Source organism: Chiloscyllium plagiosum, chromosome 32, assembly GCF_004010195.1.
Source record: "Chiloscyllium plagiosum isolate BGI_BamShark_2017 chromosome 32, ASM401019v2, whole genome shotgun sequence".
Classification (NCBI taxonomy): Eukaryota; Metazoa; Chordata; class Chondrichthyes; order Orectolobiformes; family Hemiscylliidae; genus Chiloscyllium; species Chiloscyllium plagiosum.
Window position 1 is genome coordinate 31,794,736 of NC_057741.1, and position 18,076 is coordinate 31,812,811.

Genomic DNA, 18,076 nt, shown 5'->3' on the forward strand with positions numbered 1-18,076 from the left:
TCTAGACCTCACCATCTCTGTTAAAAAACACTTTTAAATCTACCTTTTTGATGAAAATTTTTGTCACCTGAACTAATGTCTCTGTTCTTGCAGGAAGCTTTGCAGCATTTTACCTCTCTAAATCTAATATATGCAGGAGGAAAAAATGGCATTGAAATTTTATTTTACCTATTGTGGTAAAAAAGCTGTTGACAGACAGATAAGAGTAATCAAATCAACAGATGAGTGTATTCACTTTCTGACTGGCTTTGGAAGGAGGTATACAAAGTGGATGGATGTATTGGGTACCTAATGAGATAAGAGCAAGTGGGTTAGGGATAGTGATGGTGAGTGCACAGCCATAGCTGGAGGTTCACTGTTGAATCCTTTGGGAGAATGTCCATCCAGAGTTGGTGTATTCAGAGGGAGCATGATGGTCGGGGCTAAATAATTCTTAAAACGAAAACATTTTCTGAGGAGTTCTTGAAAGAGGGGAGAAGGTTGTAAGACGTGGAATCCAGGCTTCAGTTCCTAACCTTTTCTGTAGCCGTGAGCTTACCTTGGTGACCGTGAGACAAGTTGCAAGCTGTGAATGCTGGACTGGCCAATACAATGTTATTTTGTTCAAGACTACTGAGCCTCACCCTTGTTTTGGTCTCTGAATGACTTTAAAATATGTTTTAAAGCTTCTTGCTTATTGGGAAGAACCTGGGAAATGTGTCACTTCTGATCTTTGAATAGTTGGGATAGGATCTCCATGGCACTGATTATTTTAAAGGACAAGTGAGTGAATGAGTCCAGGAATGTCTAACTTGTAATCCTTGTTTACTAATGAATCCTCACTTGTTCTGCATAACCGGAATCAGTTGACACAATCTGTACTGAGACACTCCTTCTGGATGACGTATGTACATGCAGCAGAAAATGAATTTCATATAATTGCTTCCAGTTTTCTCAAGTTAATTTATCTTATGAGCCATCCTGTTTTCTTTACATCTCCTTTGGCTAACCTTGTGTTGACATATCTTGACATTCCCCTTTATCCTTGTCCTATCTCGTTAGAACAAGTTGCAGCACTAGATGCCCAGACGATTGTCCACACATCTTGTGGAGAAGCCCACACTGTTGCCCTCAATGACCAAGGTCAGGTCTTTTCGTGGGGAGCAGGAAGAGATGGTCAGCTTGGGATCGATTCCACTGAGGAGACTGTCCGGATACCAAGGTAATAGACAGTGCCCGTGGACAGTCTTCACTATAGTGTCGTGTGCTGCAGAGATTCAGTGCCTGCTTACACAATGTTTAATATTGTAACTGGAATTCTGCATGGAAATGAAAAGAAATGCAGCATAGGAACAGGAGTGGGCCATTCAGCCCCTTGAGGCGAAAGTGGGTCCTGCAGATGCTAGAGATAAGATGCAAGATTAGTGTGCTGGAAAAGCACAGCAGGTCAGGCAGCATCGCTGTTTCAGGCAAAAGTCCTTCATCAGGAATGAAGGATGGCATTCAGCCCCTTGAGCCTGTTATAGATTCAGAGTGTCATACAGCACAGAAACAGACCCTTTGGTCCAACCAGTCCATGCCGAGCATAATCCCAAACTAAACTAGATCACCTGCCTACTCCTGGCCCATATCCCTCCAAATATTTCCTATTCGTGTACTTATCCAAATGTCTTTTAAACATTGTAATCGTACCCACATCCACCACTTCCTCAAAGTTCATTCAACATGCGAACCACCCTCTGTAAAAAAACAAATTGCCTCATGTCTCTCTTTAAATCTCTAACTTTAAAAATGTGCCCCTTTGTCTTGAAAGCCAGCAAAAGACAACTATCATGGACCCTATCTATATTCCACATTACTTTATAAACTTCTATAAGGTTGTCTATCAACCTCCTTTGAAAAAGGTCCCTGCCTATCCAGCCTCTTCTTATAACTCAGTTTCTGTCCCCAGCAATATCCTTGTAAACCTCTTCTGATCCCTCTCCAGTTTAATAATATCCTTCCTATAATTGGGTGACCAGAACTGGACACTGTATTTCAGAAGACGCCTCGCCAATGTCTTTACAACCTCAACGTGACTTCTGTTCTGCCATTTAGTGAGATCATGGCCAATATCCCTTACTACTTTTGCTTATCAAAAATTTATCTATTTCAGATTTAAAATTAACAACTGATCCTACATTAACTGTTATTTGTGGAAGAAAGTTCTGGCCCTAATTCTCAGACTACACTCCTTAGCTCTCGAATTCACAACCAATAGAAATAGTTTACTTTTATCTACCCTGTATTTTTTTTCCTGTTAACCACTTGAAGACATCGATCAGCTCACCCTTTAACTTTCTAACTTGCAGAGAAAACAGGCCTAATTTATATAATCCCTCCTCATAACTTCTGCAAGTCCAGATATCATTCTTGTCAACCTACGCTGTGCTCCGTCCAAGGCCAGTAAATCATTCCTCAGGTGTCGTGTCCAGATCTGCACCCAGTGGGGTCTGAAAATGATTGTAATGAAATCCTTTTAACTCTAGTGTGTTGAATAAATAGTAAGTACTGAACTGTTATGCCTATTCTGTGTTTTTGATTGCTATGAAACTTGCCAAATGAGGCTGTAGTGAAACTTATGAAATAGTAGGGTAGGATTTGTTTTATTTCTGCTATTCAAGTGCGCATGTGAATGTTTGGATTTGCTGTCCTATTGCTTCCCCAGTGAGGGTGTGTGCTGATTCCGTCAAGAATACTCATTGAGGCTAAATCTTTGCAGACATGATTTTCTTTCTCTCTGTCTCTCTGTCTCTCTCTCATTTTACCTCCCGGTTTCTCTTTGACATTTTTAAGTGAGCTTTTCTTCTCCAGGTTAGTCCGGACGTTGAGCGGATGTGTGGTCATACAGGTCACTTGCGGAAGCTGGCATTGCATGGCACTTACTAAAGGTACCTCTGTATAACCTGAGTGCACTAACTAACCTCACCGAGACACGGAACTGCCACCACCTCTGAGGTCCCAGTGAACCGATTGGTGGAGGGGTAGCTACAGCTTTTGACCTTGTGCTGTCAAATGTGCCAAAATTCAAGTTGCCAAGCAAACTGGCAGGTTGTACAATAGGCTATTTGCTCTCCCAGTCCAGAGCAGTGCTGCGAAGGTGCAACATACCACAGTGTCTTTTCTTACACTTACTTGATACTGCCTCCCAACCCCATCTCCAGTTATCTATAGCAATGCTGTTACTTTAACTCTCAATGGGGTAAACTGTATATGAAAATGTAAAATGGGCAATGCCTACCTAAACTCCCTTTAAACATCTATTACCATTCTGGTTCACAGTTAATGGTAGAGGAGTTTAAAAGATACCCGAGCTGATGTCGTGCCCTTTACACTGTTATGGAAGGTCAAAATCATTTTCCCCTTTCATGTGCAGCCTGTAGTTGATTGTCAGAAGCCAGTGCTATATTTCTGTTGTGTTGATGGAGGATTGATGCTTCAGTTAGTGTTTTTTATCCTTGATTTCTTTTCTCTAGATAGTCGTCTCTTTGCTTGGGGCCAGAATGCTCATGGCCAGTTGGGTCTGGGGAAGAGTTACCCCTCTCAGTCCAGCCCCCAGTGCATCAAGTCTCTGACTGGGATTCCGCTGGCTCAGATCGCTACAGGAGGGACGCACAGCTTTACTCTGTCACTGTCGGGGGCAGTGTTTGGTTGGGGGAGGAATAACTGTGGTCAGCTCGGACTCAGTGATGATAAAGGTATGCAGTTAACAGAGCGGTGTGAGTTTTGTTTTTGGGAGTGATTGGTGTGCAGTTTCTGATGAGCCATGTTCAAGTTAGGAAGTCTTGTGTTCATGGAAAACTGGTCAGGAAAAGACCAGCTCGTACATGAGCCCGCCCCATGTTTCTGGGCTGATTGTTTTCCAGGTAGAATGAGGTGAATTAGGAATCTGGACCAGTAGCAAAGTTGTAACTGGTGGATCACACCTCACTGTAGCCTTTGGAAGGTAGATTTGCTTCAGTCAGGTGGAGAGCCAATTAGGCATTTGTTCAAGAGATGTTGGCATCACTGACTAAGCCAGCATCTATTGCATGTCCCTAAGGTGGTGTCGTACTGCGCTGGGACTGCTGCAGCATGTTGGATCACCGTGCTGTAAGGGAAGGAGTTCCAAGGTTCTGACCCGATGGTATAGTTCCAAGTCAAGATGGTGCAAGGCTTTGGAGGGGACTTGTAGGGGGTGGTATTTCTGTCCATCTAGGTGGGAAAGCTTGTTTGTTTAGAAGGTGATGATGATCTCCAAGGCACAAGCTGGGATTATTCCAACTAAAAGGTGTGTGTTCGGCCTAGATAGACTATTAAGTACTGAAGAGTGAGACAGTGTTATAAGAATTCACACTAGAGTTAAATTATAAATTCTATATTTCAAGTAACCACCAGCCTCCAGTCTTGCTAAATGCATTCTTGATGAAGAGTGCAGGTTCGTAGTTCCTTGAAAGTGGAGTCACTGGTGAATAGGATTGTGGAGAAGGCGATTGGTACGTTTTCCTTTGTTGGTCAGAACATTGGGTAGAGGAGTTGGGTGATCATGTTGTGGCTGTAGAGGACATTGGTTAGGCCATGTTTGGAATATTGTGTACGATTCTGGTCTCCCTCCGATAGGAAGGATATTGTGAAACTTGAAAGTGTTCAGAAAAGGATGTTGCCAAGGTTGGAGGATTTGAGCTATGGGGCGGGGTTGAAAAGGCTGGGTCTGCTTTCCCTAGAGCATCGGAGGCCGAGGGGTGACCTTATAGAGGTTTATAAAATCATGAGGGGCATGGATAGGATGAATAGACAAGGCCGTTTCCCTGAGTTGGGGGTGTCCAGAACTAGAGGGCATAAGTTTAGGGTGAGAGGAGAAAGATTTAAAAGGGACTCTAGGACTGTTTCATGCAGAGGGTGGTGCATGTATGGAATGAGCTGCCAGAGGAAGTAGTGAAGGCTGGTACAATTACAGCATTTAAAAGTCATCTGGACGAGTATATGAATAGGAAGGGTTTAGAGGGGTATGGGCCAAGTGCTGGCAAATGGGACTAGATTAGGTTAGGATATCTGGTGGGATGGATGGGTTGGACTGATGGGTCAGTTTCCATGATGTACATCTCCATGACTCTCTATGACTAAAATTGGGCATTGCAGGCACGGTTAGCCTTTATTATCCATCCCCAATGCCCTGAGGCAGGAATGAGCCACTCCTTGAATGGTGCAGAGCTGATCACTTCAGAGGATATTGACATTGGTGTGGAACTGAATTCCCATCAATGCTCAGAACACATGGGGCTTGAGTGAAATGGTTCCTGAAAATGGCCAAGTCACCTGGAAGAATTGAATCACTTGGGTGGGAGTTTGAAAGAGGAGGAGTCAGCCTGCACCTGAGGCTGGGCACATTGGCATGAGTCTGCGGGGAGAGTCAAAGACCAGAGGGCATAGTCTCAGAATAAAGGGGTACCAATTTAAGACTGAGATGTGGAGAAATTTTTTTCTGAGGGTTGTTATGAGTCTTTGCATCTCCTTGCTACGGAAAGCTACGATGGAAGAGTATATTGAAGGCTGAGATAGATATGCTCTTCCTCTATAGGGAAATTAAGGAGTGCAAAGAAAGACCAGGAAGGTGTACGTGTGGAATGCTAGATTAGCCATGATTCTTTCGAATGGCGGAACAGGCTCAAGGGACCAAATGGCCTGCTCCTGTTCCTATTTCTTATGCTCTAACGATGTAAGGCAAAGGGAAGTGAATCTGTGTGTGCAAGGCCTGGAGGAAAATGTTTGCCGGGTCAGGTGAGAATTGGATGACTAGAAAGTGACTGGAAAGAGGTGCGGGGTAGAGAATTGGAGGTGACAAAACAGAAAGAGGGAGGGATGCTGCCAAGGTGGTGGGGGGGAGCTTGTCAACAAAGCAGTGCCTGCTTTAATAGGAGCCAGGAAATAGTTAAGTTACGGGGATGAATTCATTGCAAATTAATGTGCTTTCCATGAAGTGTGTGTCAGATATTGACAACAAAACCTTTTGTTGTCTTATGCCCACTTAAATATCATGCATTGAGGAAATTTCAACTTTCCTTGTGTGTCGTGGCTTTTACGTTTGATGGCGAAATGATAAAAAAATTGAGGATAATGATGAATTCTATTAATTCTGAGTGTCCAAATGTCTCTCAGCTTAACACAAATCAAGAAGATACATCTCACATAATAAGTGAGTTAATGAGAATGAAAAATTAGCCTCCCAATAAATGAGAAGTTTTTTTTACTTTTATCCCTCATTGACATTATAGATCTTATTGGGGTTCAGAGGAAACTTGGACCATTAAACATTATTCTAAGTGTTTGGAATTTAAGTTATGAAAGAAGATTAAAGAAGTTACTTCTTCAGAAATGTTCTTCAGGTGAAGGATTTCAGGTTTCTTCCCAAATGAATTGGTTGGGTCTTTATGACAATTATTCATGGTACAATACAGGGCTGACATTTAGCAGTTTTCCATTGTATGGTGGGATGTGAACTCCAGTTCTCTGAATTCATCATTCAGTAACATAACCACAATACTATTGTATCCTGGCAGATAATAGGTTTGAAATGGCGAAATCATCAAACTCTTTTTATATTTTCATCCACGAGAGGGAATGCCTCCAAAGTGCACAACCGGTGACTTAGTGAACAGATTTTTATCTGGTTACCGTTTTAGATCGAGATGTCCCCAATCATGTCAAGTTCCTGAGGAGACAGAAAATTGTTTACATTAGCTGTGGTGAGGAACACACAGCAGCTCTAACCAAGGTACAGTTTTCTTTTCATACGAGTAATGTGTGGGTCATTGGCAAGATGAGCATTTATTGTGTTATCATCCCAGCAGATGGTACTACTGGACACACCCCAGAATGATATCTGACCTGATGGAGTTGTTACAAAACATATAATTAATGGGATGGTCATTCATAGATGCACGAAGCTGCAGATTTTCTTTAACAACAGAACAGAAGTTTATTGCACAAAAGATGAAAATAAAAAAAAAGTCTAGATATAGAAAACAGAAAAATCTTCCAAAACCTAAAAAAACAAAGTTTCATTCCATTCTCCACTGTCATTTAGAGTGAATTACATCCAGAGAAATGACCTCCTACATCAAATCATTAAGTTTGATTTAATTGCTTGCCCGCAGTTCTTTCCTGTAAATTGTGAAATTGTGTTATGTGAATAATCACAAAACTCTGAGGGCCTTGACTTTACCAGATTTCTGACCAAATGCTCCTGGTTGAGAATCTTCATAAACATAACGTAAGAACTAGGTGCAGGAGTAGAGATTAGAGTGGTGCTGGAAAAGCATAGCAGGTCAGGCAGCATTCGAGGAACAGGAAAATCGACGTTTCAGGCAAAAGCCCTTCATCAGGAATGAAGGCAGGGAGCCTCGGGGGTGGAGAGATAAATGGGAGGGAGGAGGATGCGGCTGGGGAGAAGGTAACCAAGAGTACAATAGGTGGATGGAGGTGGGGGATGAAGATGATAGGTCAGAGAGGAGGGTGGAATGGATAGGTGGGAAGGAAGATTGGCAGGTAGGACAGCTCATGAGGATAGTGCTGAGCTGAAAGGTTGAAACTGGGGTAAGGTGAGGGAAGGGGAAATGAGAAAACTGGTGAAGTCCACATTGATGCCCTGAGGTTGAGGCGTTCCAAGGTGGAAGATGAGGTTTTCTTCCTCCAGGCGTTGGGTGGTGAGGGAGTGGCAGTGGAGGAGGCCCAGGACCTGCATGTCCTCGGCAGAATGGGAAGGGAGTTGAAATGATGGGCTACGGGGCGGTGGGGTTGATGTCCCCTAAAGCGCTCTGCGAGAAAGCGTCCAGTCTCCCCAGTGTAGAGGAGACCACATCGGGAGCAACGGATACAATAAATGACATTGGTGGATGTGCTGGTGAAACCTTTTTGATGGATGTGGAAGGCTCCTTTGGGGCTTTGGATGGAGGTGGGGTTGGGGGGAAGATGTGGGCGTAGGTTTTGCAATTCCTGTGGTGGCAGGGAAAGGTGCCAAGAGGGGAGGATAGGTTGTTGGGGGGGCATGGACTTGACCGCAGCTCCAACCTTCCAGCTCAGCACCATCTTCATAACCTGTCCTACCTGCCAATCTTCCTTCCCACCTGTTCGCTCCACCCTCCTCTCAGACCTATCACCTTCATCCCCCACCTCAATCCACCTATTGTAGACTTGGCTACCTTCTCTCCAGCCCCACCCCCCCCCTCCCATTTATCTCTCCACCCTGAGGCTCCCTGCCTTCCTTCCCACCTATCCATTCCACCCTCCTCTCTGACCTATCACCTTCATCCCCCACCTCCATCCACCTATTGTACTCTTGGTTACCTTCTCCCCAGCCGCATCCTCCTCCCTCCCATTTATCTCTCCACTCCCGAGGCTCCCTGCCTTCATTCCTGATGAAGGGCTTTTGCCCGAAACGTCGATTTTCCTGCTCCTCGGATGCTGCCTGACCTGCTGTGCTTTTCCAGCACAACTCTAATCTAGACTCTGATTTCCAGCATCTGCAGTCCTCACTTTTGCTTAGGTGCAGGAGTATGCAATTCAGCCCCTTGAACCTGCTCTGCCCTTTGATCATGGCTGCTCTCATCTAGGCCTCAACTCCACTTTCCTGCTTAGTCATCATAACTCTTCAACCCATTATTAGTTAAAAATCTATCTCCCTTAAATTTACTCAATGCCCCAATATCCACCACACTCTGGGGTTGTAAGTTCCAGAGATTCATGGATCCATTGAGAGAAGTAATTTCTCCCCATCTCTGTTTTAAATCTGCTACTCCTTATCCTAAAAGTGAACTGTCTTTCTATAAATGCTGTATACTTGATCTGCTGATTGCCTTACATAAAGAAACACCCTTTCTATGTTTACTTTGCCAATTACCGTTCGCATTGAAATAACTCCACAGAGGCTGGTATCCTGTCACCAACATGTAGAGAGTCCTTGACACTGATCCAGCTCCCTTAGAGCCAGCTCTGAGTGACAGGAAATCTGACACTCTTGTTCTTAACTGTCAGCCAGGGCTCCCTGATTGGGGCTGTTAATCTGGTCCAGTCAGGGAACTCTGAATCTGACCTTGTTACAGTCACCACAAGGATTTTGTATACCTCAATCAGATCTCCTCTCATTCTTCTATTTCCAGAGACTCTAGGCCTAAACTACTCAGTCTCTCTTGAGACAAACCTCTCCTCTCTGGAATGAATCTAGTGAACTTCCTTTGAACTGCCGCCAGTACAAATACATCTCCCTTCAAGTAAGGGGTCTAAAATGGTACGCAGTACTTCCAATGTGGTCTCATTAATGCTTTGTATGGTTGCAGCAACATTTTCCTACTTTCATACTCGATTGTTTTAGCAATTATGGATCAGACCAGACCCCCTCTAAAATATATAAAGAAGGTAGTCTACATCCTAACATTTTGTTTCTTAATTTTAAATTTCTTAATTTGCTATGTTCCAGATACAATTCGATTAGTCAAAATACTCAATGTTAAGCAAAACACAATTTATTCAAAGCTTATAGCCAAAATACAACAAAAGAAAGATGAACTTAGAATGATTTAACTCTCGGAAATCTTAACAAAAGATATTATTTTATTATTGAACAGTAACTGTTCCAATATAGTACCATCCCATAAACACACTGTTAGCAAAACATAAATTCAGAAAACTGGTTGTCTCTCTCGTAACGCCAGTCCAGGAGGAAAGAACATCAAAAGGCAGTTCTGAAAGAGGGAGAACTCCAACTTTCAGTTGTAGCAAAGAGAGATATGGCAGCTTTTCACAACCCCAGCAGCCTCTGCTGAAAACTAAACTAAAGATCCTGGTTCTGTGGGTGGGAGTGTGACCACACACATTCAGGCTGCTTCTATTGTTCCAACTTTTAAAAAAAACCTAAGACTTCACAAGTTGTTTATCTGCTCATAGATTGTTCTCCACCTCTGGATTAAACCTCTTTTTAAAAAAGAGGAGAGAATAACCTTTTTAAAGCTCTTAAAGGAAAGCATACCAAATGCCTTCTTCACTATCCTATCTACCTGCAACTCCACTTTCAAGAAGCTATGAACCTGCACTCCAAAGTCTCTTTGTTCAGCAACACTCTCTAGGACCTTACCATTAAGTGTATACGTCCTGCTAAGATTTGCTTTCCCAAAATGCAGCACCTTGCATTTATCTGAATTCAAATGCCTTTTGGATGTCCAGAGTTAGGATATCGGGTCAGCATAGATGAATTGGACTGAAGGGTCTGTTTCCGTGCTGTACATCTCTTTGATTCTGTGACACTACATACTTCATCTGCTGGATCCCCATTATTCGTGTTACTCGTTATGTAGCATCATAGAGTCATATGGTGTGGAACCAGACCCTTCGATCCAACCAATCCTTGCCGAGCATACGGGTTGTCCCGCTATAACATGCGGTTTGTCAGCACTAATTGGCTATAACATGATTGATGAACTGTGGACATTGATAACGTGATATTTCTACAGCACAGGTATAGCGATTTTTGTATTAACGATCCTCTATAACGCAATTTTCTATAACTGTGTTTTCCATAGCGTGATTTTCTGTAGCATGAGAAACAACTGTTGCAGTATAGCACCATATTCTTCAAACCTTTCCTGTTTGTATACTTTTTCAAATGTCTTTTAAGCATTGTAATTGTACCCACACCACATCCACCACTTCCTCTGGAAATTCACCTCAGTGTGAAAAAATTTGCCTCTCGTGTCTTTTTAAATCTCTCTTCTCTCCCCTTACAAATGTACCCCTAGTCATGAAATCTCCCAAAAACCATTGATCCTATCTGTAGTCTAAACTTCTATAAGGTCACCTCTCAGCCTCCTATGCTCCAGTGAAAAAAGTCCTGGCCTATACAGCCTTTCTTTATAACTCAAACCTTCCATACCTGGCAACATCCTGGTAAATCTCTTCTGAACCCTCGCCAGCTTAAAAATATCCTTCCTATAACTGGACAACCAGAACTGGACACCGTATTATAGGAGAGGCCTCACCACTATCCTGTACAATCTCAGCATAATTTCCCAGCTCCTATGCCCTTAGGACCAAGCAATGAAGACAAGTTTGCCAAATGCCTTTTTAACCTGCCTGTCTGTAGCATGTAACTCTCACTGTAATCTGAATGAATTGACAGTGTAGCTTGGGCTTCGTAAAGTTATTTCCCTTGAAGCAGAATTTTAATATGAATGATGCTTTGTGAGGTTTCCTTCCTGCATTAGAGGTGCTGCATCAATGGAAGATGCTGTTGTCACCTGTGCACCTGGAAAGCACAATGTTCCCCAATCTCCATCCCTACTTGTGCATTGTCATGGAATATTCTAGTCTAGTGATAGTATTTCAGCTGTGATAACTAGCAGAGCAGGCTCGAGGGGTTGAATGGTCTACTTCTGTTCCTGCTTCTTATGGTATTGTAATGTAGGTGTGTATAACTGTCCGTATAAACACTGTTAACTTTTGCAAATTGTTAATTTCCAACAAAAGTTTGTGTAACCTTTACCCAGAATGGAGGTGTTTTTACTTTTGGAGCTGGTCTTTGTGGGCAACTGGGACACAACTTCATAAATAATGAAATAAATCCTCGCAGAATCCAGGAATTGATGGGAAGTGAAGTCTCTCAGATAAGCTGTGGAAGGTGAGTACGTGTAGTGGAAAATCAGTTGGGGCAATGCCCTAGCGTGAGTTCTAATTGTTATTGTATTGGAAAGGTCTACTTTTAACTGGTAACAGACTGGTGCATGTTAATTGCATTATATAAACTAGCTGTGCTTCAAATACACGAGTTGCTGTTTTACAAAACTACACACAATCATCACTACTTTCCTTGAAGCATGACTGGTTATATTAAAAATTTCAATTTGAAATTACCTAGGCTTTACTTTTAAAGACAGGCCAACACTCTAAAGACTGATAATAAATACTTCCAAGCTAAGAATTAATTTTAAAAAGACCGCTTATATTTGTATAGCATCTTTTAATATAGAAAAATAAATGTGGCTCTTCCCCAAAGTGAAATCAGATAAACCAGGCCCCAGTTTGGATATGTTGCATGGGTGACTAATAATGCGGTCAAAGAGGTAGCTTTTTAAGGAGAACCTGAAAGGAGGAGAAAGGACTGGAGAGAGTTGGAGAGGGAGCTCCAGAGTTTAGGGTCTTGCCAGTTCAAGGCACCACTTTTTATTTTGACATCCCACCACTGCAGCCCAAGAAAGTACAGAAAACAGTGCCACCCTGAATGGTCAAAGCTAGTGGACAAACAAAGAACAATTCAGCACAGGAACAGACTCTTTAAGCCTGTGCCACTACATTTTGCCCTCACATATGCATACTGTCTTCGATTACAGGATCCCGTTCCCTCTATTCCCTTCCTATTCAAGTGCTTCTTGAATGTTTCTGTTTCCACCACCATCTCTGGCAACACATTCCAGGCACCCACCACCCTTTGTGTGAAAAACGTGCCTTGCATAATTCCTTTTAAACTTCACCTCCCCTACCCCCCCTCCCACACCCCACGCACCTTGAACCTGTTTCCCCTAGTAACCAACCTCTCCACCCTGGGATATAGCCTCTTGCGTTCCACTCTATCCATGCCATTCACAATCTTTTAAACCTCTATCAGGTCACCCCTCAATCTCCGTGTCCCAGTGAAAACAAACCCAGTCTGTCCAATCTTCCTTCATAGCTACAATCACCCATACCAGGCAACATCCTGGTAAACCTTTTCCATCCTCGCCAAAGCATCTATATCCTTCTGGTAATGTGATGACCAGAACTATATGCAATATTCCAAATGTGGCCTAACTGAACTTCTATAAAGCTGCAGCATAACTTGTCTATCCTTGCACTCAATGCCCCTTCCAATGAAGGCAAGCATGCCAGAAGTCTTTTTACTGCTTTACCTATCTGTGCTGCCACCTTCAGTGATCTGCACACCCAAGTCCCTCTGCATATCAATACTCCGAGGGATTCTGCCATTCACTGTATAATTTTCACCTGTACTTGACCTTCTAAAATGCATTGCCTCGCATTTGTCTGGATTAAACTCCAACTACCATTTTTTTTCTGCTCATGCCTCCATCTGATCTATGGCCTGCTGTGTCCTCTGACAATCTTCCTCACTATCTACAACTCCACCAATCTTTTTATCATCCACAAACTTACTAATTAGACCAGCTATGTTTTCTGCTAAATCATATAAGTAGATCACAGCAGAGGTCCCAGCACTGACCCCTGTGGAATACCACTGATCACAACCCTCCATTCTGAAAAGCATCCTCCCACTGCTATCCTGTCTCCTATGAGTAAGCCAGTTCTGTATCCATCTTGCTGACTCACTCTGATACCATGTGACTTGACCTTTTGTGTCAGTCTGCCATGAGAGACCTTGTCAAAAGCTTTACTGAAGTCCTTTATAGACAACATCAACCACTTCTCCCTCAATCATCTTTGTCACCTTAAAAAAGCTCGATCAAGTTAGTGAAGCATGACCTTCCCTGCACAAACCCAGGCTGTCTATTGCTAATAAATCCATTTGCTTCTAAATGTGTATAGATTTTGTCCCTGAGATTTTTTTCCAATAATTTCCCTACCACCAATGCGAGTCTCACAGGCCTTTAATTTCCTGGATTACCCCTGCTACCCTTCTTAAACAGTGGACAACATTGGCTATTCTACAGTCCTCTGGGACCTCACCTGTGATCAAAGATACAAAGATGTCTGTCAATGCTCTGGCAATTTGTTCTCTTGGCTTCCTCAATATTCTGGGATAGATCCCATCAGCACCCAGGGACTTACCTACCTTGTTGGTTTTTAAGGCACACAACACCTCTTGCTTTTTAATAGCAACTTGGCTTAGAAACTCAACACTCCCTTCCCTGAGATCATCCTCCACCAATTTGTTCTCTTTGATGAATGCCAACACACAGTTAGGACCTCACCTAACTCTTCTGGCTTCACACTAGATTCCCTCCTTTGTCCTTGAATGGAAGGAAGATTAATTGACCATGCTTTTGTTAACTGGTAAGTTGGTCAATCTTTTATACAGCATGTTGTCTGCTTCATGAATATGTTCCATGTTTGAACCCTACAAGAGCATCAGAATGAATCACACAAGTCAGTGACTTATTTCAAACTTGCTCTTGGGGAGCCACCCACCATCTAGTCCTTTAACTAGTGTTGCATAGCACCTCCTGAGTGGATCATCTGCTATCTGTCAGCGAGTCCATACTGTAGAATCAGGGATGGGGGTAAGCCACTTGGCCCCTCACAAGCTATCCCAGCATTCCCTTAGTTTGCTGCTGAGCCTTCTTCCACCAACTTAGCTTGGTTCCTTAGTCCTCGCAGCCTTAAATCTTACCCACTTCACTTTAGACGATTTAATTTGCAATTAGCTTTTCAGGGAAGGAATGCTTTCATTAATTTTATGACTTATAATGCAACGCCTTCTGGTTTGTGGTAGTTTAAGCTAAAGAGAGACAGCTTTTTAAACCAATTGAATGATACAAGTTCTTGAAGCGGGATATTATCACTCTGAACCTTTTCCAAACCAACCATTCAACGTGTCCCAGTTGGAAAGAAAGAACTTTGAAAGATTACACTCAAAAGAGTCATAACTACTCATTACCTGTTTGTGATTGTCATCTCTTAGGGAAAGGGATGGCCTAGTGTAGGCATTATCAGTGGACTGTTAATCCAGAGACGCAGATAATGTTCTGGGGAATCTAAGTTTGAATCCCACCATGGCAGATGGTGGAATTTGAATTCAATTTAAAAAAAAAAGTATGGAATTAAGAGTCCAATGATGACCATGAATCTGTTGTCGGAAAAACCCATCTGGTTTGCTCATGTCCTTTAGGGAAGGAAACTGCCATCTTTACCTGGTCTGGCCAAGATGTGACTCCAGATCCACAGGAATGTGGTTGATTGTTAACTGCCCAGCAGGTGACATTCTCAACCTGTGAATGAATAAAGAAATGCAAAATAAATTGGGATAACAGAAAATTATGTGAACATTTTACGAATTTAATCTCAAAATAAATCAGTGATATTATTGGCTGGGCAAAGGGGCAAAATTAAAGTGTGCAAAATCTTCAGAAGAAAGTCAAGGGGAAACGCAAAAGAAATTGTCTGTACTTTAGATTCAATTAGACTTTTAACACTGGACCAAAGGGACGTTTACTCACTCGGACAAAGAGGCTGCACAGTTTTGGGACTGGAAGTCGATAGTACTAGCCTAGTGCCACCATATGGCTATCAGAAACATGACACCTTGAATTTGGAGCTCACTGTACAAGTTGCATGTTTTATGGGCCTCCATTTGTTGCTGACCCAGACCACACTTTCCAGGCTCCATGGCCTCAATGACTGCTTTCACTGCTGGTAGAATTCATCAGCTCCATCAAGCCTGTTCCATCCTACACTGTCTACTGTCACTCCCAATTTCTCATTTGAGACTAATGCCAAAACTTGGGGAGAATTCCTTTCTGACTTCCCTCTTCTAACCACACAATCCTCAAGTCTTTTGTCGACCCTGGTGGATGGTGCTCCACCCCCAGGGAGTCCCTCCAGTTGTATGCCAGGCTGCTGATTTACGGTGCTATTTCGACATTCTGGCAGTCAGTCAGAAAACCTGCTTGCAATTTTGACACACAGCAGGCTGAGACTTGAGATGTTAACTCTTAAATGCCTTGAGGTGCAAGTGAATTACAAAAACATCTCCCATCTCTTGCATTGATGTAAAGCAAAGAATTGTGAATGCTGGAAATTTGAAACAAAACCAGATATTGCTGGCAAGATTCAGCAGGTCTGGGAGCATTTGTGAGGAGAAAACTGAGTTAATGTACTGAATCCAGTGACTGCTCTGATAAAGAGGCAGCAGACTCGAAACATTAACTCTGCTTCCTCCCCACAGATGCTGCCAGACCTGCTGAGTTTGACCAGCAATTTTTGTCTATCTTTCATTAATGTGTCTGCCAATCCCTGAGTCTCAAATACTTAGTCAATTTCAACAGGTCTCTAAATTGTCTCTGTGACCAAGCTAATGTTTGCTTGACCTGATATTTCTTTGTCTTTGAAAAATCTGGTAAAAGATGCAAAGGGGTATCTTTTCATAAATTTACCCAGAAATTCTTAAAGATAGATTTGAATATTCCAAAAAAGAAGTGCAGATTACTGTTTTGATTTAAGAGAAATATATAATTGGATTAATTTAATCAATTGGATTATCGACTTAAGTTGATCAAAGCAATGAGTAAAATGTACAAATTATTAATAAAAGCTCAGATGCCAGTGCAACAGAGCATGTCAAACTTGAAATGCAGTATTATTGTAATATGTTCTTCCTTCTTTCAGACAACACACACTTGCCTTTGTCCCTTCTACTGGCCTACTCTATGCATTTGGACGTGGCAACAGAGGTCAGTTAGGATCGGGACACACAGTTAACTCTCAGGTTCCGTATAAAGTAGCTGGAAACTGGGTAACTCACACACACAAGCCACATCCTAACGGTGAGTGAAATTTCAAGGCTGCCCTGGATTGAGCAACACAATTTCTTGCTCTTACATTCAGTGTGAATGTTATTCACCCAGCACCTCGAGCAAAGTATTGAAGTCTATCCTGGCCTATTTTTAGCAGGAAGCTACCTCCTTGTGTTAGTTATCAATTTGAATGATATTTCTGATTTTGGGAAGTTCCACCAATATCAATCCTTGATGATTGACTAGTGAAATTGTCGATTTTCTTTTTCTGTCTGTGGTCAGCACTGCTACCTCAGTGCCAGGGACCTGGGTTTGATTCCACCCTTGGGTGACTGTCTGCCTGGAATTTGCACATTCACCCCATGTCTGCGTGGCTTTCTTCCAGGTGCTCCAGTTTCCTCCCACAGTCCAAAGATGTGCAGGTTAGGTGGATTGGCCATGCTAAATTGATAATAGTGTTCAGTATAGGCTAGGTGAGTCAGCCATGGTAAATGTGGAGTTAAGGGGTATAGTTGTGGGCTGGGTGTGGGTGGGATGCTCTTCAGAAGGTCGGTGCAAACTCGATGGGCTGAATGGCCTCCTTCTACACTGTAGGGGCTCTATGATTCTATGAATTGTTGCATGGAGAATGGGTGTTACTGATAAGGCCAATATTTATTGCTAACCCCTAATTGCCCTTGAGCAGTTTGGTACAACTGTGAGGCTTTCTAGGCCATTTCAGAGGGCAGTAAAGAGTCAACCATATTGTTGTGGTTCTGAAATCACGTGTAGGCCAGGCCAGATAAGGATGGCAGATTTCCCTGTCTAAAGTAAAGTCACTTATACCAAACCATAGGGCCGTTTTCTCATGAGAATGACTGTGTGGTAGTTTAACGTGAGGGTCTCCACACCTGGGGTGAGGGGATAACTTGAGAAGGAGAGTAACCTCAGTCAGTGCAGAAATTGAATGCATACATCTGTCTTACTCTGCATTGCAGATCAGCCATTCAGCCAACTGAGCTAACTGAGCCTCGAAAGGACTTTAGTGAACCAGATGGAGTGTTTTTTTAACAACAATCACCAATAGTTCCTTGATTAATTTGCCATGACTAAGATTTCATGAATCAAATTGAATGTTCAGTCAAAGTTGCCAGTGGACCATTGTATCCACTGTCCTGCCCAACATACTTGCCTTAACCATTCCGGCCAAAGCAGAAAAGGAGGTCAGCCATCTCCTTATAGTATCTGGCGGTTTGAAAATTGTGACAATTCAGCCTCCAGCTGTTCTTTAGAAAGGTGACAAGATGGGTATCATGTATGCCAGCTCCTTTAACTTTAAGCCATATTCAAGCCCTATAAATAGACATTTCATAGTGTCATAGAGATGTACAGCATGGAAACAGACCCTTCATCCAAACCGTCCATGCTGACTAGACATCCCAACCCAATCTAGTCCCACCTGCCAGCACCTGGCCCATATCCCCCCAAACCCTTCCTATTCATATACCCATCCAAATGCCTCTCAAATGTTTCAATTGTACCAGCCTCCACCACTTCCTCTGGCAGCTCATTCCATACACGTACCACCCTTT

The 18,076-nt window shown here is 42.8% G+C and overlaps 1 protein-coding gene across 1 annotated transcript in view; it reads left to right on the forward strand.

The window, feature by feature from the left end:
- The window catches only part of LOC122539262 (probable E3 ubiquitin-protein ligase HERC3), an 81,446-nt gene that overhangs the window by 25,912 nt on the left and 37,458 nt on the right, over positions 1-18,076 (forward strand). The window contains exons 3-8 of the mRNA XM_043673963.1: positions 1,042-1,201; positions 2,833-2,909; positions 3,495-3,716; positions 6,678-6,769; positions 11,532-11,662; positions 16,378-16,535. Coding sequence (XP_043529898.1) covers positions 1,042-1,201; positions 2,833-2,909; positions 3,495-3,716; positions 6,678-6,769; positions 11,532-11,662; positions 16,378-16,535 — 840 coding nt within the window. The remainder of the gene's footprint in view (positions 1-1,041; positions 1,202-2,832; positions 2,910-3,494; positions 3,717-6,677; positions 6,770-11,531; positions 11,663-16,377; positions 16,536-18,076) is intronic.